This window comes from Equus quagga, chromosome 12, assembly GCF_021613505.1.
Source record: "Equus quagga isolate Etosha38 chromosome 12, UCLA_HA_Equagga_1.0, whole genome shotgun sequence".
Classification (NCBI taxonomy): Eukaryota; Metazoa; Chordata; class Mammalia; order Perissodactyla; family Equidae; genus Equus; species Equus quagga.
Window position 1 is genome coordinate 27,811,325 of NC_060278.1, and position 22,394 is coordinate 27,833,718.

The 22,394-nt window shown below is 37.3% G+C and overlaps 1 protein-coding gene across 4 annotated transcripts; it reads left to right on the forward strand.

Annotated features, from left to right (window-relative positions):
- The first annotated feature begins 2 nt into the window (after nt 1–2).
- Nucleotides 3–20,142, forward strand: LOC124248568 (aldo-keto reductase family 1 member C23-like protein). 4 transcript variants are annotated; one of them, XM_046678768.1, is made up of 10 exons: nt 3–912; nt 6,147–6,276; nt 8,060–8,227; nt 9,371–9,487; nt 10,765–10,842; nt 11,292–11,414; nt 14,167–14,276; nt 15,189–15,354; nt 18,120–18,202; nt 19,884–20,142. In XM_046678768.1, exons 2-10 carry the CDS (start codon nt 6,193–6,195, stop codon nt 19,924–19,926), a joined length of 972 nt encoding a protein of 323 aa, XP_046534724.1. In that variant the 5' UTR covers nt 3–912; nt 6,147–6,192; the 3' UTR covers nt 19,927–20,142. The 4 variants fall into 4 exon arrangements, with proteins under 4 accessions (XP_046534724.1, XP_046534727.1, XP_046534723.1 ...); XM_046678767.1 differs by lacking the exon at nt 3–912 and adding an exon at nt 978–5,053; XM_046678769.1 differs by lacking the exon at nt 3–912 and adding an exon at nt 4,903–5,053 and having other exon boundaries at nt 6,151–6,276.
- Nucleotides 20,143–22,394: the final 2,252 nt, after the last annotated feature.

Genomic DNA, 22,394 nt, shown 5'->3' on the forward strand with positions numbered 1-22,394 from the left:
TGAAACATTACATGGAATGGAGCTTACAGGCTACTGGTGGCATTCCACTGGCCTCAAGCACATCCCTGACCAGGATTGGACAGAGGGCGCTGCTCAGTTGGCAGGGTTGAAACCTCTCCACTTGGGCCTCCTAAAATGCCCTGAAGACAGACATACTTGAAGTTCATGTTTTTAGTTATTCATGGGCAACTGCTAATGCTCTTGCAACATGGCCTGGGAAATGTAAAAAGGATAATTTTTTAACACAAGGAAAACCTCTTTGAGCAGTCCACATTTGGCAGGCTATGGTGGATTTTCTCCTCTCATTTGGATTACCCATGTCTTGATTGTCACCCTGTATGACTGCTAAAAGGGTAGACCAAGATGAGAAAGAAAAAGGAGGCCTCATGCAGCAGTAAATCTGTTTAAAGGAGAAATGTAGGAAGAATGAGTGGAGTCTGATTTGACTTCAGTTCAGTTTCTTACTTAACCTAATCTGATACGTAAACTTCTATGGGAACTGAAAGGAGGAAAAGGAGAAAAAAAAGACTAAGTGATTAAGACTGTCCATGAATCAATGACTTGTTGGATTGAGGTGTAGTAGAAGCCGCAGAGTAAGAGAAGTGATCAGAGTGGAATGTGTTAAAATTAAGATTTCAGAGATGAAGCAGTTCTAAGAAGTAAATGTGGTAGTAGTTACCTTGTGCAGTGTAGGTACAAGTAGAAACTCTCAGGCTGAGGACACCAAAACACTGAGAAGTTTGAGTTGCGTACATGAACAGGGATGATGTCAACGTAGCCTGGAAGGAATTATAAACTTTATGAATTTATAAACATTATACAGATAATGAAGGGAGTGTATGGAGAAGTGGGTTAGTAGAGTCACGTTGATGTCAGCCATAGAAGAACAGTCACATGCTTCTCTCTTTACAGGTAATTTAATATGCCCAATGCAATGGGCTCTTGTATGAAGATTTCCTGTTCTAAGCTTTGCCCCAGACATATTACATTCTGAGTATTACATTCTGAATAACCATAGGAAGGAGGCACTTGTTGGGATGAGGTCCAAGTCTTACCAATTCAGAACACAACAAAGCACCTTATCTCTGGTGTTTAGGGGTTGGGTAGGGGGGCTTTGCTTAATTGGTTGAAGTTGTGTGTCTCCGACCTTGGAACTGGCAAGAATGGCAAACCAGCTTCCCACTAGTCCCTGCAAAGCTATATCTTTTCTCTTTCACAGGTTGTAGTTCAAGAAACTGACCTTATTTCGTCATCTTCAACAAAGCTCTAATCAGAAATTCCACCTCTTCTATTCAATTAGAAATTATATCTAATACTATTCTACTCTAACTCTTGCATACAGTCAACTAATATTCATTATTTTTAAGGCAGTCCTAAAATATGCTCTTGTCTATATTTAATATTGGAAACACTTATCAATATTGCTAAGGAGGAACAAATCTGTTCTACCCACACTATAATTTCTCAAAAAATAAAGAGAACAGAAACTTTGATCTTTCCTTCTTTTCAGAAATTAAAAGAACAGCCACCAACTCTTCCAAACACATGGAAAATGCACCAAGATTTATGTCTGTGAAAGCATAGAGAATGATAGCAACAATTTTAATATTAATCCAGACATATTTAATATGTTTATCAAAATGATAATAAGTATAGTGTTCCTCATCCCAACCAGTGCTTCCTTCCTACGTGTATTCAGAAGCTAATGCTCAGAATGCAGTGTGACTGGAGCAAAGTTTAGAAAAGGGAATTGTTAGAAAAAAACGCCATTGCATAGGGGGATGTTGAGTTATTTAAAACGGAGAAACAGGAAACCTAAAATTGCTACTAGCAACACTATAATTACCCTTGAGTTTGTCTGGAGATTCAAATTTAACAGCATTCTATAGGAAACCTGCCACTTGAATGAATGGCTTAAATGGGACCGATGGCAGGGGATGTGAATAATGAGGGGTGAATGATGGAGAAAATTCCGCAGGTGAAATTCAAATAACATCCACAACGAGAGGGTACAGGGAAGGTCAGGCTGTGGAATATCCACCAGTATATTCTTGATCTCCATGTCCTCAATTGGTGGTCTATATAGTTGTGATCATTCTCATGATCCCAAATTTGAGGTAGTCACTGGGGCCACCCTATTCTGGACACCTCCTAACTGATTGTGGAAGATCCTTGGGACTTCTAACCTCATGGCTCTTTATAGGGTCATTACATGTAGTGCAGAAGATCAACTGTGAGAAGAAAGGAGCTATACCTCGCTGTTTGGATACATATAAAGAATCTTTTGAATGTATACATCACTTTGATTTGTATTCCCATCCTAATATTGTCTTTCATTTATGAACATGATTTTATTTTCATATATTTGTGAATTTTTAATTCTCAAACAATATGGAATATTTGTCTTTAGCTGGTTTCTTATAGTATCTTTGTCTGTCTTTGTATCAAGGTCATGCTGGCCTCATAGAATGAATTAGGAAGTAGTCTTTGCTCTTCAGTTTTCTGCAGAAGTTAAGAACGGTTGTTCATTCTTCCCTAAATGCTTGGTGGAATTCACTACTGAAGCAATCTGGTCCTGGGCATTTATTTGTTGAGACATTTTGGTTACTGATTCAACCTCCTTAAAAGTTATAGTCTACTCATGTTTAATATTCCTTCATGATTCAGTCTTTGTAGGTTATGTGTGTCTAGGAATTTTCCATTTCACTAGGATTCCTCCTTTTTTCTGGTTTACAATTATTCTTAGTACTTTATTTTTCATTTCCTTATTGATTTTCTGTCTAGATGTTTTATCCATTATTGAAAGTGTGATAATAAAGGTTCCAACTAGTTTTGTGTTGGCATCTGTTTCTCCCTTCAATTCGGTCAATGTGGGTTTCATGTATTTTGGAGGTTAGATGTTTGGTACATTTACATTTATAATTGTTCTATATTCTTGGTGGACAGGCCCTTTTATCCATACATAATATCCTTTTTGTTTCTTGTCACCATTTGTCTTAATTTTTTTTTTTATCTGTTACTGGTATAGCCATGCCAGCTCTCTTTGGTTACCATAAATGTAGAATATGTTTCACCATCTTTCCCTTTAAAACTAGTTGTGTCCATAGATCCAAAGTGAGTCAATTATAGAAACCATATACTTGATTCTGTTTTTTGAAATCCATTCTGCCATCTCTTCCTTTTGATTGGGGGAGTTTATTACATTAAAGGATTATTGATAGGGAAAGACTTAGATTTTTATTTTTTTATATATGACTTAAGTCTCTTATTTCCTCCATTACTACCTTCCTTGGCATTCAGAGGATTTTTGTTTGGATGACATGTTTTGATGTCCTTCTTATTTTCAGTTGTGTATATTTTATTGGTATTTCCTTTGTTGTTACCATGGGGATTACAGATAACTTTGTAAAGCTATACCAATCTATTTTGAATTGAGGCCAAATTAACTGCAATGCCATACAAAATCTCTACTCCTAAAGCTCCATTTACCTCTCCCAATTTATGTTATTGATGTCTCTAATTTCATCTTCATACATTGTGTACATTTTAACATAGATGCATAATTAGTTTTATGCATTCGTCTTCTAAATCTTGTGGAAATGAAAAAGTAGAGGTACAAACCAAAAGTACGAAAGTAGATGGTTTTATGTTTGCCCACATGTTTACCTTTGACTGAGGTATTTATATCTCCATACAGCTTTGAGATATTGTGTAGTTTCCTTTCATTTGAACATGAATGACTCCCTTTACATTTCTTGTCAGTTATAAGGGTAATAAATTCTATCAGCTTTTGTTTATCTGAGATTGTCTTCATTAACCCCTCATTTTTTAAAGACGTTTATACCTGATATAGAATTGTTGGTTGACAGGTAGGTTATTTCTGTTATAGCACTTTTAATACATCATCTCACTAACTTATGTCCTTACGGTTTCTGATGAGAAATCTGTTGATAATGTTATCCAGGATCCCTTGTACTTACTGAGTCCTACTTCCTTTGCTGCTTCAAGATAGTCTCTTGTCTTTGTTTTTCAATGGTTTGAATATAACGTTTGTGGGGGTGGATATCTTTGAGTTTATTCTACTGATAATTCTTTGAATTTCTTGGATTTGTTGATTACTCATGTCTTACATCCAGTTTAGGGAGTGTTTGTTCATTATTTCTTCAAATAATCTCCGTGCCATTCTCTCTCTCTTCTTTTGGGGCTCTGATAACGCATATATTAGTCCTCTAGATGGTGTCCTGCAACTCCTTTAGGGTCTGTTCACATTTCCCTATTTTTTTCTTTCTGTTCCTTAGGCTCCATAATTTCCATATATTTTTTGATGTTATCATTTTATTAATATATGCTTTACCTGATTTCCGTTGGTTTATTTTCAAATGTTTGCTTTAGCAATTTTGGCATGTATAAGACAGTTGTCTTCAAACACTTTTGTCTATTAAAGCCCAATGCCTATGTTTTTTCAGGAACAGTTTCAGCAAATTTATTTTCCTTTGTGGTTGATAATGGTTTTGTTTTTTGTGTGTGTTTAATTGTGCATTTGAAAAAACTGCCACTACTCCTACTCCTCTCAGATTTGTTCTCTGTCCTGACAATCTTTCACTTATTAGCTTGGCATGCTTCTAGACTTGGGATAAACCAAACATGAAAGCTGAAGGTGTATTCACCACTTTCATGAGCATGCATCGTGCCTGGCCGGTATGTGGATTTTTTAATTCCTCTGAATACATGGCTGGTTTTTGAACGTACTAATATCCCAAGCTTCTCCTCAGAGCTTTATATGGTCTATTCTGCATCTTCAATCTTAATCTCTTGCCCGTGGCACCTATGTTCTTATAGTCTCCCTGCAGTTATAATGAGCCCATCCAGCTGCTTTTCAGTTCAAGCTTAGAGCTAGGCAATATATACAGCAGTCTTTCAGACAGCCTCCACATAGCTTAGAACATTGCAAGTAAGATCTTTTATGATCACCCAATTTGAGAGAGGTAACTGGGAAAGGCAGGTCCCTCTTACAGATCAAACCTACAGTGTGCCAGGCAGGAGGAGGGCAAAGGTGAGTAAAAATATGATGAAATTTTCTACCACTTTGAATCTGTCTTTTTCCTGAGTGTTCAGTTTGTTGCTGTAGACCTTTGTTTGACTGTTTTCATGAGCTCTTAAAAGGTTATTTTGGCCGGTTTATGGTTGTTTCCTTCTGTTTCCACGGGAGAACTCAGAGCTTCCTAGTCCATCATTTGGCTGAAATCACTCTATTTGTTCAATTTTCAATGGCTTCATAAAGTTCCATTGTACCAATGCATCATAATTTCCCTAACTCTTCCAAAGTTTACTGTAATTTAAGTTGTTTAAATTTTTTTCTTTCGTGAATGTGATTATATAATAAATTTTATAAAATATTCATCAGGTTTTTTTTGGCAGTGAATCATGATAGTTTCCTAAGTGTTATGTAACAGGATAAAAGACATAATAAACACCCTAAGATTCTGTTTTCTTGCTGCAAATCGTATCCAAAAACTCTGGTAATCATAATTCCATAATGTTTTTGGCACACTTTTCAGGATTGCATCCTTCTTAGGACTGGATATTCTTCTTATAAAGCAAATAAAAGAAAGAAATATTTTGATGAGAAAACAAAAAGGCAGTTTCTTTCAATTTAAATTTTTGATCCTTTCTCGAAGGTCATCTTTTTGAAAAATGCTCATTAATCATTCCTCTAAATTGTGTGTGTGTGTACGTGTGTTTGTGTGTGTGTATGGTGTAAAACACTTAATTGTTTCAAATGATGTATAATCAACAAGTGGCTTCATCATGGCCAAAACAAAAAACGGAGTGGTATCTGGGGATTTCTAGTCTAACACATGGTCAATAATTGTTCAGCAAATCACTTGTAATAATTTACTAATGTATATGGATCTTGATAAAAATATTTACTTGTACTGAGTAAAAAATTAATGATTTCTTTATCACTATATAATAATTCATTAAGTTTACACTTTAATAAAAACCAGAGAAACAAGTTAACTGTTTTCACTTCTATTTCACTCCATGGACGACTGCTTTAACCTTGCTCCTCCTACCATACATTGACTAACAATTGGACTGCGGACTTGGGTGTTACCTTCCTGTTATACATATGATCTGCGAAGGCAGAAGAATAAAACAGAGTCTGCTTAGACAGAGGAGCAACAGGCAATGGATCCCAAGGGTTGGTGTGAGAAACTAAATGATGGCCACGAGATTCCCGTACTGGGATTTGGCACCCATGCACCAGAAGAGGTAAAAAATAGTTGTTTGGGGTTGAGGGTTCCAAACAAAATAGACTTGGCATAAGTGGAAGCCAACCTTGGTTGTCAAGTCATTGAGTTCTTGTGTGACTCCTGGAGGCTCACTTGGTTTTGTAACCAGGCTAGAACCATTCCTTATGCAAAGAGATAACATAGTCAGTGTTCGCTCTGCATCAGGGCCTGAACGTGTGGTCACCTACAGATTATTCTGGGTTTTCCTCCAGTTTCTATCTATCTCCCAGGTTGGCAAAAGAGGTGAAACTCAGCAGTCAAGAACACTGACTGTTGGCTGCTTTGCTTTGAAAGTGATTGCAAGTGAGTGGTTTCTCTGTGTATTTCTGCAACTCAAGAAATCTTCCCTCCCACCAGGAATACATTATCCAGAGACATATTGTGATAAAAATTCCTGAAGAAGGGGTGAATGACAAATTATGTGGCAGAGTTGCTGTTCTGCTGTGGGGTAGCCTGCCAAGTGCCGAGCAATAAATAATCCACCTAGAGTTTCCCTCACACTTCTGCTACTTTTGGGAATTTATCACAAATGGAAAACATAATATCATTTGAGGGAATATGCTACAGTCTTCCAAGGCAAGGTTTCAATTCTTTGTTCTAGTTAATGTAATTTTGATTGAAGCAATAGTTAGAGTTGGGCCTTGTACATAAGGGGCGCAAAGTAGACAAAACTCGAGACTGGAAGCCAGAAGGTTACCTTCCAATTTTGTCTTTAGACTATTTAGTTGTATGACAAGCGACTAGATCTTAAACTTTAAGTCTCAGTTTCTCATCTATAAAACAGAAGATAATATTCAAAGGAACATTTTGGAGACAGATTGCAGGACTTCTTTACTTTGTAGTACAAAGTGGAATGAAGGGGAGAGAAGGGTCAAGGCTATCCCAGAAGCTCCAGCTTCAGTAAACTTCTGAATGCCTGTGCACCTAAGGAAGGAGTATGACATGCAGAGGACAGTTAGACCAACTATCTAGTTTCTTGCAATGTCATTGAAAAAAGAAAGCTTCTGAAATACTTAAAGAGAAATGGAATATTTTTCAGCCTAAAAGTGGGGATATGTTGGTCAAAGGGTACAAACTTTCAATTATAAGACGAATAAATTCTGGGGAACTAATATACAGCATAGTGACTATAGTTAATAATAATATACTATATTCTTGAGATTTTCTAAGAGATGAGATCTTAAGTGTTCTCACCAGACACAAAAAAGTTAACTAGGAGGTGTGATGGATATGTTAATTAGCTTAATTGTGGTAATCATTTCACAATGTGTATGCGTATGAGAACATCACGATGTATGCCTTTTTATTTTCATACAATTTTTATTTACCATGTTCTGTCTGACTATACTGATAGAGGACTCTTCGAATCTATCACATTGTTTCTTGAGACTTTGTTTCATATGCCTTTTCCTTTTGTTGACTGAGCTTACCAACCAAGCATAATTTAAATCATATCCATGACTGCAACTCTGTGCTGAGTCCTGTGAGTCCTTTCCATAAATCACTGAAACTGTGGGAGTTCATGGAAACCATCGGGCTAGTGACCAACCAGTGATTACCTTGGATTGTAGAAGTTCCTAAGATGCCCAACTTTTATTACTTACCGGGAAAGACCAAGGCAAACTGCAATGTGTTCATCACCACACATGCAGAAGTAACCTAAGACACTAGGAAATGTTCACTCTTAGGAAGTCCAAACTTTATGCCTTAGCTTTCTCTCAATCATGTGGATATACAGCTACTACCTTTGGTTGTTCCTCTAGGTTCCTAAGAGCAGAACTGTGGAGGTCACCAAACTAGCTATAGATGCTGGGTTCCGCCATATTGATTCTGCTTATTCATACAATAATGAAAAGGAGGTTGGACAGGCCATCCGAAGCAAAATTGAAGATGGCACTGTGAAGAGAGAAGACATATTCTACACTTCAAAGGTGCTGTGTTTGTGGTTTTTGTTGAATGCTCATGTGTGAAGGTGATTGTGTTGAGGTGACAAATATGTTACTGGACCAGTAGTTGTTTGGCGAATTGTGCCTATTCATACAACTTTTTTCACATATATTCATGTGTTAGCTCTAATGTCGAAAAAAGGTGATGGCTTTCTCATGATTGTTTTGTTCAAATTTTATGATTTTAAAGTCACTGTACTTTTCAGAGCCCTAGATCATATCATTGTGATTTAACATGGACTACTGAATGAGACAGAACAGTGATCAGCCTATGGCTTTCCTCATCATCTGATGACTTAATAAAATTTCTTAACATTCCGTATTATCAGTTCTCACCTCCATCTGTAAGAGAAAGCATTATAAGAGGAGCTCACTGTATTAAACAAGATATAGCTAAAGTAATTTGAACTGTATCCAGCCCCTATTAATATGTTCATAGCCCTTTTTCCCTACAGTTATCTAAACAAAATGGATACTAAGAATTTCCCATTGGATTGAATGTTTGATAGAATGAGGCAGTGTTTGTCAATGGCTTTGTAAACTCCATCAAACAGAATTCAGAAAATGGGCACGGTTATTATTTGATAACACTTCTTATCTGAGTCATTTCATTTTGTTGTCAGTGGGTGTGTTGATGATAAATGCAAACAAATAATAGAGTTTTTATGGGTAAGTAAGGTCAAAAGTGAACCCAAGGGGGCTGGACCCGGGGTCGAGTGGTTAAGTTTGTGTGCTCCACTTCGGCGGCCCAGGGTTTCACCGGTTTGGATCCTGGGAGCAGACATGGAATGGCCATGCTGAGTCAGCGTCCTAGATAGCACAATCAGAGGCACTCACAACAAGAACACACAACTATGTAGCGGGGGGGCTTTGGGAAAGAAAAAGAAAAGAAGATTGGCAACAGTTGTTAGCTCAGGTGGCAATCTTCAAAAAAAAAAGTTAAAAAAATAAAACAGCATGCATTAATTAAAAAAAAAAATGAAAGGGAACCAAGAAGGAAAAAAGTATTTGTCCTCTGTTATCATCAGTTTCCAAAGTAGAAAAATGTCTAACTTTTAGGTGAAACAATAAAAACAAAACTGACTAAAATATTAACCCAACACAACTTCCATTCTTTAACCTCTGCAGCTTTGGCTGACATTCCTTCGACCCGAGTTGGTCCGGCCAGCGTTGGAAAAATCTCTGACAAATCTTCAACTGGACTATGTTGACCTCTATATCATTCATTTTCCAATAGCGCTGAAGGTGGGCAATTCGTGCAGTGACACCTATTCCACTTCTTCTGTCAGAATGTTGATCAGTTTGCATGGATGGTTAAAATATCTCTTGGAAGAATGCAGGGGTTATTACACTAGAGAAGAATCCTCAAAATAATAATTCCTGGTTAGCATTTTACTGACCTTTTTTGAATCCCTAAATTCTTTTCCATGCCTCAAAGAGAAAACAGTTCAATAATCTCAAATTGTTTGTCTCAAAAACTTGAGGAAATAAAAATAGGCATGTTCAAATGCAGTCCTGATTAGAGTGGCGATGTCACAAACACAGTTTCATGCAGCTGTGATGAACGATGAAACTATGTTGCACTTGGGCATAATGAGTTGATCTCCTCTCTCACCATTTAAAGTTGAAAGCAAATTTGATGGTACTCCCTCTGGGTGAGTCTAAAACTAGCAGCCTTCATAGGGACTTGCAATACCTTACCTACACCATTGGCTATTTCCCCAGTGGAATTTTGGTAAATAGACTTCACTTAGCCATCAAGGACTACATTATGTAGAATTCTTGATGTTAAATTATAGAAAGATACTCAAGCTATCCTATGCAAAAGAATTTATTAGACTATGTAAATTGGATGTCAAAGCCATGGATAAATTTAAGGACTTGGAATAGCCTTCAGAAATATCTCCTCTTCTCTATCTCGTAACTTTGCCTTACTATTGGTTAGCTTTATTTATCTCAACATTTTCCACTGGTGACAAATATAGACTTGGGGCAATTCAAGCATGATGGTCATTAACACTTGAGAGCATCTGTGGATCCTCTGGCATCCATATTATTCCTGAAGAGAAACTTGAATGACTCTATTTGGTTCATGTGTCTTCCCTTAGACTATCAGATGTTCAGAAGGATAAGGAAAACTCATTATAGCCTGGATGAAGAGTGGGAGTTATTCCAGAAATGTCGTGTGTAACTTACTGTCATCCAAGTGCAAGGGAGGCCTTTTGCAAGATTAAAATATAGGGGACTGACAAAGGTAACATAAGTCCTTGTGAGTTCTCATTAGGGCCTATGAACATAGTATTTGTTCAAACACATGACAGTGTAAGAGAATAGAGGAAGCCTGTCTCCTAAAGACATTCCTTACAACTCCATATGCAAGTCATTTTGCAAATATTAGTATCTAGAATGTTGCACCACCTAACTGAAGGAGGTTTAGTGTCCTGGCCCTAGATGTACCTGGCAGTGTGCTAAATGTGAAAAAATTATTGTGTGATATCACTAAAATGACTGCTTCTATTCAGCCAGGGGAAGAACTTTTTCCAGAAGATGAACATGGAAAATTAATATTTGACACAGTGGATCTCTGTGCCACATGGGAGGTGAGTGCTTGGAGGAGGGAAAACAGAGGAGGAGGCCAGGAGAGGGGGAATCTGGTTCATTTCTTCCACTTATGAGAATTGGCTCTGCGTCTTCACATTCAGCCATTCATAAACTTTAAAAGAGCTGGTATGCTGTGGTAGTGTGTGGGAAATCATTACTGAAATGATTATAGTCAGGAGTAGGGCAGAATAATTTGGGTCAATGAGGATAAGCATCTCTTCAACATGTAATAGTCTCTCACATTTTTCCAAGAAGACAGTAATTCTTATTCTTGCTGTCACTACCTTCCTCCTTATTTAGTTTACTATCTTGCCTTTTCTTGGTAATCATGCCTATTTGCTTCATTGTCATTTCTTGACAGTTGTTCCTTTTAACAAATTCTCCTTGCCTTTATTCTTGATCTATAGCTGTTTGAACAAATGACCCTTCACCATCTCTTCTTCCCCAGGCCATGGAGAAGTGTAAGGATGCAGGATTGGCCAAGTCCATTGGGGTGTCCAACTTTAACCGTAGGCAGCTGGAGATGATCCTGAACAAGCCAGGGCTCAAGTACAAGCCTGTCTGCAACCAGGTGAGTACGCTTGGCCTCCTCACCTTTCTGTTCTTCATCTCCTTCTTGCACTATTGCCAGATGTCTATTTGGCTTCCCCTGCTATTATTCATCTTATCCCTACTGAATAGAAGATTCTAGAGAGTAGTAGAGTTTCTACCTACTAGGGTGTGAATAGAACCCATAACTTTATCTCTGTTTTCTAAAGTCTTAGTGAAAAAAGTGGCCAGACCGTAATGATAAATTGTGCATACAAATTTACAGAAGGTAAAGGAGGTGACAGATGGCTGGAATAGCTACCAGACCTCACATGGAAGGTGACATTTCCCTGGGCTGTAAGGGATGTCCAGAGATGGGATCGGTGAAAGTGATTTGGAGAGAACTGTGTACAGGAAGGAAGGCCATGCAAACATGGAATGGACAGTAAGTAAGGAAAGAGTGAAAATAAGATGAGGTAGGTGTTAGGGGTTTTTGTGGGATTTCAAGGCCTGAATGCGTCCTCTTGGAGTCTTTTAATAGGAAGCATGGATACAAAAAAAATTAACTGGAGAGTATGAAAGTCATCCAGGCTAGAGGGATGAAGCTACTGGTTTACTGGATGCTAATGGTGGACAAAATCAACACTCAGGAACATTTAGAAGGAACATAGAGCCAACTCATTGATTTATTCATTCTTAGTTTGGTTCTCCTCAGCAATTTCTACCCTCAAATTAACTGTTTAGACACAGTGTTCTGTGTCTGACTCTGTGCTCTTACTTTGTTTAAATCTGTTCCTATTTTATTGTGGAAAGAACTCTTAACATGAGATCTACCTACTTAACAAATCTTTATGTATACAATGCAATAAAAGTTAGATAACTGTTGGGACAATGTTGTACAGCAGATCTCGAGAACTTAGTCGTCTTGCATAGAGACTTCATGCCCACAGTTAGCAACTCCCGATTTCTCCCTCCTCCCAGGTCATGGCAACCACCATTCTGATCTCTGACTCTAAAAGTTTGACTATTTTATATTCCTCATGTAACTGGTATCATGTAGTACTTTTACATCTATGAGTGTCTTATTTACCATTAAGTACTCAACGTGCAACTTGGAGTTGAGGAGGAAAAGTCTTCGACTAGAAATTGCAGTTTAAAAAGTTGTAAGTGATCACTTATATAGTGATACAGCCCCATGATTTTGATTTACAAATGTCAAAAATTTTCATGTGATTCTAGCATTAGTTTTACTCTCAATTTTTACTATGAAAATTTTTAGATATTCAGAAAAGTTAAGAGTATGGTAGAGGATATCCATGTTTTCCTTTCTATATCAGCAATTTTTCACATTTTGCCACTTTACCAAATATATATATATGTGGATATATCTGCCTAAGTATATGCAATATTTTTCAGAACTTCAAAGTAAGCTGTAGACATGACAGTTCACCCCTAGAGACCTCGGAAAGCATATGATCTAATATCCAATCTATATTCAAGCGTCCCTATGGTTTTCCCAATGTCTTTTATAGATCTTCTTTTTAATCAGGAGCCAACTGTGGGCCACGTATTACTTTGACCCATGTTTCCTAAGCTCTCTTAACTTCAAATGGTCACTCAATCCTTTTTATTTACATTGACGTCTAGATAGGTTTTCATCAAATATTCTGTATTTAACTCATTGTTATCTTGTGATATTACATAACTTGTTTCTCTCTTCCCAGTTTCTGTAAATTAGAAGTTAGATGTGAATGCCTTATTACATTAAGATTAAATTTTTTTTGGCAAGAAAATGTCGTTTGCATGCTGTGTCCCTCAAATCGCACTCTAGGAGAAGCCCATCATGACAAGTTGTTATCTCACCACTGAGAGAGGTGTTAGTTTTGTTCTCTTGGTTAAACTAGTGGTAGCCAGGTCTTTTCTTGGTAGATGTATATTTTCCCCTTTGAAATTACCCAGCAGTCTGTTGGGTGATGATTTTAGTCAGGAAGTCACATGGCCCCCAAATTTTCACATAAAGGTTGAGTATCCATCAATGATTTTACCCTGATTTAGTTATTTAATTGGCATTTGCAAATAATTATTTCCAATTTTAAACATTCTACTTAATTTTCCCACCTGGCAATTTATTGTAAAAAGAAAATTCCCTCCTCACGTCAGGATAAAATACAATTATTCCTATAAGGCAGGGTAAAAGCTTAATTTCTTCCTTTTAATTATCAATGTTCCCAAAAAGCAGTTATGTAACAATCACCTGCAGTGAGAACAAAGATTTTTGTTCTCACTCTCATCACTATGACTCGTGGAGTTTTATTTACTCCATGAGTTATAATTTCTTTTACTCCTTAATCTCTTTGATTCTCAAATCTATACAACTGTCGTCAGTGGGATCCCCAGCAAACTGGTTCCTTTGTCCATTAGACATCCCATCATGAATCTCTGAGTAGTTTCTTCTTTTCTGGCACAATTTGGTGTCCAAGGCTCAAATAGTACTTTTTTTGTCCCACATCTGAAATTGACCATGTCTCCTTACAGAGTACGATGGTGTTGAATAACCAAGATATGCTCCATACAGTGCCCTGTCCTCAAAAACTTAATTTTCTTTTTTTTCCACCCTTTTATAGAACAGAGGTATAATTTTTTAAATAAATCATTACTTGATGTTCATATTTCCAGTTTAAATTGAATATTACACAGCTGTTTATTCAGCTCTTTTTTTCTTTTGAAGCTTTCTCTTTCATAGTAATACTACCATTTCATATAATCCGACACTTTTCTCTCTTGGCATTCTACAGGTGGAATGTCATCCTTATCTCAACCAGAGCAAACTGCTGGATTTCTGCAAGTCAAAAGATATTGTCCTAGTTGCCTACGGTGCTTTGGGGACTCAACGTCTAAAAAGATGGTAAAGAAGGCAATGAGGAGTTTACCTAAAATGACATTTTTGATGAAATATTTTTGATCATACCATACTCAGTTTTCTGGAATTAACTCTCAACAAGTTTGTGGGAGAGAGGGGAGGAACAAAAGAAATGCTTCTCCTTTATCATCCTATCACCCAACCAATGGTTTTACAGTATATGTGTCTTATTGTAGATTAATCAATAATAAATGTCTGCATTACAATGTATAATAATCCAAAAATTGAGACAAAGGACATAAGCTTAAGTCATGATTTAGATATGTATTAACTAATTAACACCTTTCTAGTAATATACTCTCTAATCCTCACTTACCTTATGTCTGAAATCAGGATAAAATGTCTTAATTCCCAGGTTTATCATGACAACAAAAATTACAATCTGAAACATTTTTGTAAACTTCTATAGAAATATTGCACACTATAAGTAATGATAAAATCAGTAGTTCTCATTTTGGGTCTACTCAATTTTTATCAACATCTTAGAAAAGTTAAAAAATATCCCAGTATTTTCATTCTTTTTTTCCTTTCGTACTCTTTTCCTTTCTTTGGGGCTATACTCAGAGAAGAAAAACAGTCACTGAGAAGGAGAAGAGAAAAAGACCCATGAGTTTGGAAGTGTTAGTCTCAACTCAAGCATGGATCAGAAAGTCCTGGAGGGCTTTGTAAACACAGATTGCTAGGTGCCACACCTGAGTTTCTGAACCAGGTGGTCTTTGGTGAAGCCATGGAATTTGCCTTCCTAACAGGATCCCAGATGATACTGATACTACTGGTCTAGGGACCACCTTTTGAGAAGCACTGGTCTAGAGAGGGCCTACTTCATCTGCGTGGGAAGCCTCCTAACAAACTGAATACTCAGCCTCAGGTCTTCAGCATCTCTGCATTTTCTTCCAGGCTTGCCCCAAACTCCCCAGTTCTCTTGGAGGATCCAGTTCTTTGTGCCAAGGCAAAAAAGTACAAGCGAACTCCAGCACTGATTGCCCTTCGATACCTGCTACAGCGTGGGGTTGTGGTTCTGGCCAAGAGTTACAATGAGAAGCGGATCAAAGAGAACATGCAGGTGATGAGTGATGCTGTGGGCATAGCCCTCCTAAATTATATCCTTCATATGTGTTCTTCTTTGTAAGGCTCTCAAGACATATTCGATCCCAGTTGAGTTACCTGTTATTTCCCACTCATGTGTGCCTTATGTGTATTCCGACCAGTTTTCTCCTGCTGTGGCAACATGAGAGGCAGCATGGCTGGACGGAATTCAGATTGGACAGAAAACAGATTTTAGTTCCAGTATGAATTCTGAAATGTGCTCTGTAGCCCTGTGCAAGTAAATTTCATTTCCTTCATTTTAAAATTAGGGAATTGAGAGAAAGATGGGCACGGATGTTAACTCAGGACCAGTCTTCCTCAGCACAAAAGAGGAGGATTGGCAGCAGATGTTAGCTCAGGGCTAATCTTCCTCAAAAAATAAATAAATGAAATAAAATAAAATGAAGAGATTGTATTACATGGTTTTCTTAGTCCATTTGGGTTGCTATAGAGAAATATCAGTCTAGGTAGCTGATGAACAGCAGAAATTTATTTCTCACAGTTCTAGAGGCTGGAAGTCTGAGATCTAGGTGCCAACATGGTCATATGAGGCCTCTTTTCTGGGTTGCAGAATTCACATTGTATCCTAGCATGGTAGGAGAGGCAAGGGAGCTCTCTCAGGTCTCTTTTATGAGGGCATGAATCTCAGGGTTCTACTATAATGACCTGGTCACCACTCAAGGGCCCCACTGTCTAATACCATCATAGTGAAGGTAATGTTTCCAATATATGAATTTGGGGGGGCATGCAAACATCCAAAGTTTAGCAACGATCTGTCTCCAAATTACTGTGGTTTTAGTTTGCATTTCCTTGAATACTAACGTAGTTTCCTTTTCATGTATTTAATACCGTTGTTTCCAATTTTATGAAGTGTTGAAGTCTTTGTACATTTTTATTAAGTTATCTGTTTTTTTATTTACTTTAGAGAGACCATTAGTAAACCATTAGCTGTAGCTGTATAACAAGCCATCTCCAGTGTAGAGGTTTACTACAGAAGCCATTTATTTAGCTCATGATTCTGTGGTTTGACATTTAATCTGGGATCAGCTAAGCAGTGCTATTCTTGGCTGTGCTCTCTCATGTATCTTCGGTTAAATGCAGAAGAAACAAGCAGCTCTGCTTTAGGAGGTTGATTTGACTGTTGTCAGAGGTGCATAAACCCTGTTCCATATAATTTTTCAAATAGTTGACTAGACCATAGCCAACTAGCCTGTTCTTAATCTCATCACAGTGGCATGATCCCAAGGCAGTGGGTTGATACTTGCAAAGCCTTTTCATGTCTAGGCTCAGAATGAGCTCACTGCTGCTTCTAGCAAATTTTCTTACCAGTGTAAGTTACAAGCTAGGCAGGACTCAAGGGGTAGAGAATCTTGCAAAAGTGTTTTTGTCTTTCCATTCAAATTTGGGTCTCTAAAACACCTGAATTGATTTTTAATATGATGTGAAAATAGACCCAATTATGTATATGATTAAATGGAAATCCAAATGGCCATATTCTCCCACAGATTTTCACTATCCTATCTGTCATATATCAAATGTCCCTCAGTCCATTTCTGGACTCTCTCTTCTATTAAACTACTTACTTTTTGGTACTAATTATAGTGGAAAATAATTCTTGCTTTCCAGAATGGTAAATTTTTTTTTCATTCCTTTTTCTTCTGTAATCATGTCCTGGCTATTCTTGACTAGTTGTTCTTTTATGTAAAGTTAAAATGTGCTATTACTTATCAACTTCCACAAAAAGTAAAAGTGTAAATCTTTGGTTCATATTGCATTGAAACTGTAGAAGAATTCAGAGAAAACAGACTTCTTTATAATATTGAGATTTCCAATCTATGATTACGATATGAATTTTTAATCATTTCGGTATTCTTTATACATTTTTAATAAATTTTTGTGCCTTTATCCACAAAGGCATTTACATAATCCTTCTATTAGATATTTTCATAGATTACTAGTAATTTTAATATCCTTTTGATAACCTTTTATTAACTTTTTATTTTAAGGATTTTCAAATGAGAAGAAAAGTTGAAAGAATAATGCAATTAATGTGTAACTTAGATTCATCACTTGTGAAATTGTTGACATTGTGCCAGCTATCTATCTATATCTATTTATATATCTTCTTTATCTATCTCTATCTTGGAATGTTACTTTGGGTTTATGGATTTATTTGGTTCAACATTTTAGCCATTACTGACATACTTTATGATGCTTAAAGTGTCCACATTTAGACAGTAACATCCTCTTCAAGCCAGTTACTGTCTTTTGAACATGACATCATTAATATTTGGACAATTATTGGTTTAAATTATCCTGAAAAATTTTTTCCACATTCTAACTGTTCATTGATTAGATATAGAACTCCACCTGTATTCCCAAATTACTAAATTATGTTGTGTATTTTTACAGTTTACCTCTGAATTCTTTTGGATCTTCCAAGTACATGACCTTATATCTTTGGGTAATGTCAGCTTTGTTCCCTCAGGTCCTTTAAAGATCTCCTTTTTGTCTGTAGCTTTGTGCAGGTTCAATATATTATATCTAGCGAAGAACTTATATTTAATTTTCCTGATATTTTTTACCACTTGAGTATTTTGCTTGATGTCTTTAAAAACTTTTGGAAACTTCTAAGACATTTTGATAATTGCCTCTGCACCATTCAGTCTTATTTGCTTGGGTTTTCCAGATTGGCAACTATGCAATCTAAAAGTTTTAAAAATTCTTCTACGTTTGTGATAGGTTTTTGAATTCCAGTTGACTTCAGAGGACATGAAAGACCTAGACGGCTTAAACCGAAATCATCGATTTCTTCCTTTACAAATGTAAGTGACTTTGGTAAATGTGCTTGCCTCAATTTATTTTCTGATAATGAGTGTACAATGATGGTTAAAAGTTACCTCCATACCAGGAAGAAAGAGACCAGTTTAAGTCAAGGATGAGACAGGAGTTTTCTAGAATCTCATCCCAGACTCACTCCAGAGCTTTGTTTACTGACACAACCACAGGGTGAGTGGGCCAGGGCCAGCTTGGACTTACACACATACGTCCTGCTCTCATCACTCCATGGAACTTTCCAAGAATCTTAATATCATTGCTGAATCCACATCTTCCACATAGGCCACCCATTTCTACAACAATCCGATGGGCATACACTGTAGATATCACTAGTGCAGCTTAATTCAATGTTTCCAAAGAGTGTTTATCATCTTCTTCTCCCAGCTTCTCAGTTCTTTATCAGATTAAAGTCTTCTCCATCAAACTTGTGATCAACAGCAGAAATGCCTGTGCCCCCCCCCCCCCCCCATGGAATCTTCATGAGATCCTGCCAAGTGTATGGCCTTCATAAGTTTCCAAATCTCTCTCTTCCTTTGCATTGCATGTTTGTCCAGGACCCAAGTACTGCATTTCCTTCCAAAAAGGCTGTCATTCTTGGGTCCATAGGAGTTCTTGGTTTAGATTTTCTGAAATATGGTGATGTTAAGACAGAGGACAAAGTTTTCAAGAAGAGAAATATAAACCAAAAGAAGAATGTGGAGTCAAAAGCACCATTGTTGGAGAGATTATAGCCTCTAAAAGATCTTTACTATTCCTTCATGCTCTAAGGTTCTGGAATTTTGAGAATAAAGCTTCATTGTAATTGAGGGAAAAGGAGGGATGCACATTCCTGCTGCATGGGAGAATTTTAATTCATAATAGTGACAAATGTGATAAAGTGTGGAACAAGATAGCATGATAGCAAGTTGTGAATACTCAAATGTTTATAGATATAGTATTCTCCTTGCTAATATAGAGACAAGTGAAGAATAAGGTAGGGAAATAATGCAGAGAGAAAGAGACGGATAATCATTCCGTAATTTTTACAGGTAATTATATATTTTATTAATAAGCAATCATTTCTCTATCACTTTCTACTTTGAGTATTTACTGAAACGAGATCTCCTTATTGTACAATAAGATCCTTGGGTATGGGACCCAATTTTTACATGACATTCTTTCCATTTCTAAATCTAACTAGATATGCTGTATGGGGTGGACAGTTCATAAATAATTAATAAATTTTAAAAATGTAGGTGAAATTTCATTCAGTAACCTGTATCACCCAAAGTATTGATTTGTGCTGAGCATGTAGCTGAACATCTCCTGTTCAAAACAAGGCAGAATCAGTCTCTTCTTCCCCTGAGGATTCGAGATGAGAAAGGGCGGTCTATCTCATTGCTTTCTTGACCGATGTAGGTAGGGAGAGAAATATATGTGAATATTTGACTTTGTGTTCAGTATATTCAGTTCTGGGAAGAGAATATGATTTCAATGATTTAATTTTTGTCACTATTTTTTTATTGTTATCAAGTTATGTTTGTGAAAGAAAGAAAGGCAAGCTTCACAACCAGTCAGGAAATAAAATGTTTGACTTTACCCTAATGACAGTTCCGTAGAAATCACTTCTCTACCACCCTATAAACAGAGTCATTGATCCCATGTATGCATTGTTCTTTCTCATTTTAGTGCTGTTGACCACCCGGAGTATCCATTTGCTGATGAATATTAACATGGAAGCCTTTGTCCTGAATTCTACCAAAAACCCTGATTGCAGATAATGACACAAGAAATGTCTCAGATGTTGGTGATCAGACACATCTGCATGGGTTCCATCCATGCTGCTTAGCAACTCATACTCAGCTAGCCTTAAGTCTATAGGTTAGGAAGGAAAGGTACTGCATTTTTGTCATCTTCTGCAAAAAATTAAAGACTTTTTTTACCTAAAGACTCTTACGCACTCCAGTCTCTGTTTTGTATATTTTCTGACTCATTAGAACCAAAAACCGATTTGCCTAGATATGGGGTAGGAGGGAGATGAAATACCATAGCAGAAATTTTATAGACATTTGTGGAGTGAGGTGGGTAGAGTTTTTAGCCTCTAGAGAAGTAGTAATTGGCAGGTATTTGTCAGTCAGTGTTCCTTTAGTCCTTTGGGGAACAAGAGGACACACTGCATGTGGTCTGGAAGATGAGGCACATATAAAAGGATGACCAACAATGCATAGGCTCTCTTCCAGCATCACAGGGCATCAGAACTCCAGGAAATCCAAGAATGAGGTTTCCCTGTGGCAGGGTTGTCCAGGAGGTGGGAGGGGAACCAGCCTGGAAGGATGGTTAGGACTCAGATATACAGAAGATTTGGGAGGAGAAAGTTTAACACATAACTATTTGGAAAACTTTGGAAAATGCATCTTTGCTACTTCTCTCCTGAAGATAAAAAGAAACTTTCCACAGTATTTTACCAAAGGGCCAGAGCTGAGAGTCAGGACTAGAATGCCACATGTGCCTAAGAAACAGTGATGAGCTTGCTGAGGTGTAGTTAGACAGGAATTCAAAGACATAACTGACAGATCAAATTACCCTGAACATAAACTCCATGTTTATCAAATTTTATCAGGTTCCAAAAAATATTAATTTGATATATTGATAGTGAACCTGAAGCGAATTTGCTCACCTGTTGTGCAGCAAGCCAATCTCTGACACCGGGTGCAATGGAAGAAAATAGGAATTTTATTATTTCACAGCACTGAGCAAGGAGAAAGGGCAGCTAACTCTGAAATCCCAAACTCCCTGAAAAGCTAAAAGGGAGGGTTTTTATTTGGGGTTTTAGGTTGGGGAGGGGGAGCATATGACCTTGCTGGTCAGAGCTTTCCCACCAGCCTATCTTTGGCCTTGAGACCACTTGCAGAGAGGAGGAAGCCAGTGACCTTGCTGGTCAGCAGCTTTCCCACCAGCATGTATCTCCTTGGCAGAGAGGAGATAAAGAATCCAGGCGCTTGTCCTTGGCAGTGTTTGTCTCCATGGAGGATAGTGGATTCTGGAGCCAGGAAGCCAGGGAGTAAGCAGGGAATAAGTGTTTGGGTTTTAACCCCATATATGCTGGGTTTAATGTAGGGAAACTGATATCAGGGTTGGTAATATTTGATCCTTGTAAATGAGTCATACACAAAGTAAGGCACACAACACAGAATACTCCTAAGCATTACATATTTTCTGTAAAGCCCATATAAAGAAGCAAATACATTTAGTAATTCCAATTCCTTGAAGTTTTCCAATGCCATTTGAAAATGTATGGATGCAAAATAGCACAATGCTTACAACATTTATTAACTTTTAGGAACATCTTTTATAAAAATATATACCTTTATTTTCTATATATTTTTTTTAAGGAAGGTTATTCTTGAGCTAACATCTGCGGTCAATCCTTCTCTTTTTACTGAGGAAGACTGGTCCTGAGAAACATCTATGTCCATCTTCCTCTATTTTGTGTGGGATGCCTGCCACAGCCTGGCTTGCCAAGTGGTATGGAGGTCTGCACCCGGGATCCAGGCTGGCGAACCCCTGGCTGCCAAAGCAGAATGTGAGAACTTAGCCCTTGCTCCACAGGGCCAGCCTCTATTTTCTATATTTTTTAATGGTACAAACTTGGTCATGTAATCATAGAGAACTAAATTTTTATCAGATCACTTTGTTAAAATATGGGACAATCATGGACCAAACAGGGACAATCAAAGAACCTTGAGAGTAAGAGTTGTTCAGAACCTGGTACACTTTCTAACACCTATAGCTGCAAATATTGCTTGCTCTCATGACCACATCCATCTGTCGTAACCAACGCACCTTCTACAGCCATGTTCTTCAGCTGGGACCTAACCAACAAGCTGTGCAACCCACAGTCTTTCCTAAAATGATTCTTCCTTCTAATTAGAGAAGACCATCTATGTTCTCAGATTTTAGTTCACATTTGAATGACTTTAGTATAACTTTCTGTTGTTCGTTCTGTTGTTAAAGAACGAATCTATAATTATTGGGAGTGAATCCTTTCGATAGGCTGCAATTATACCTCTTTTATTCTTTATAATTTCTCCTGGGACTTTTTTTTAGTCAACATATTCAAATTCTTTGTAGAGACTCACTCCTCTGGAAAGATTAGTGTATACGACAAAGGTAGCCAAGTAAACACCCTTGACATGCTTC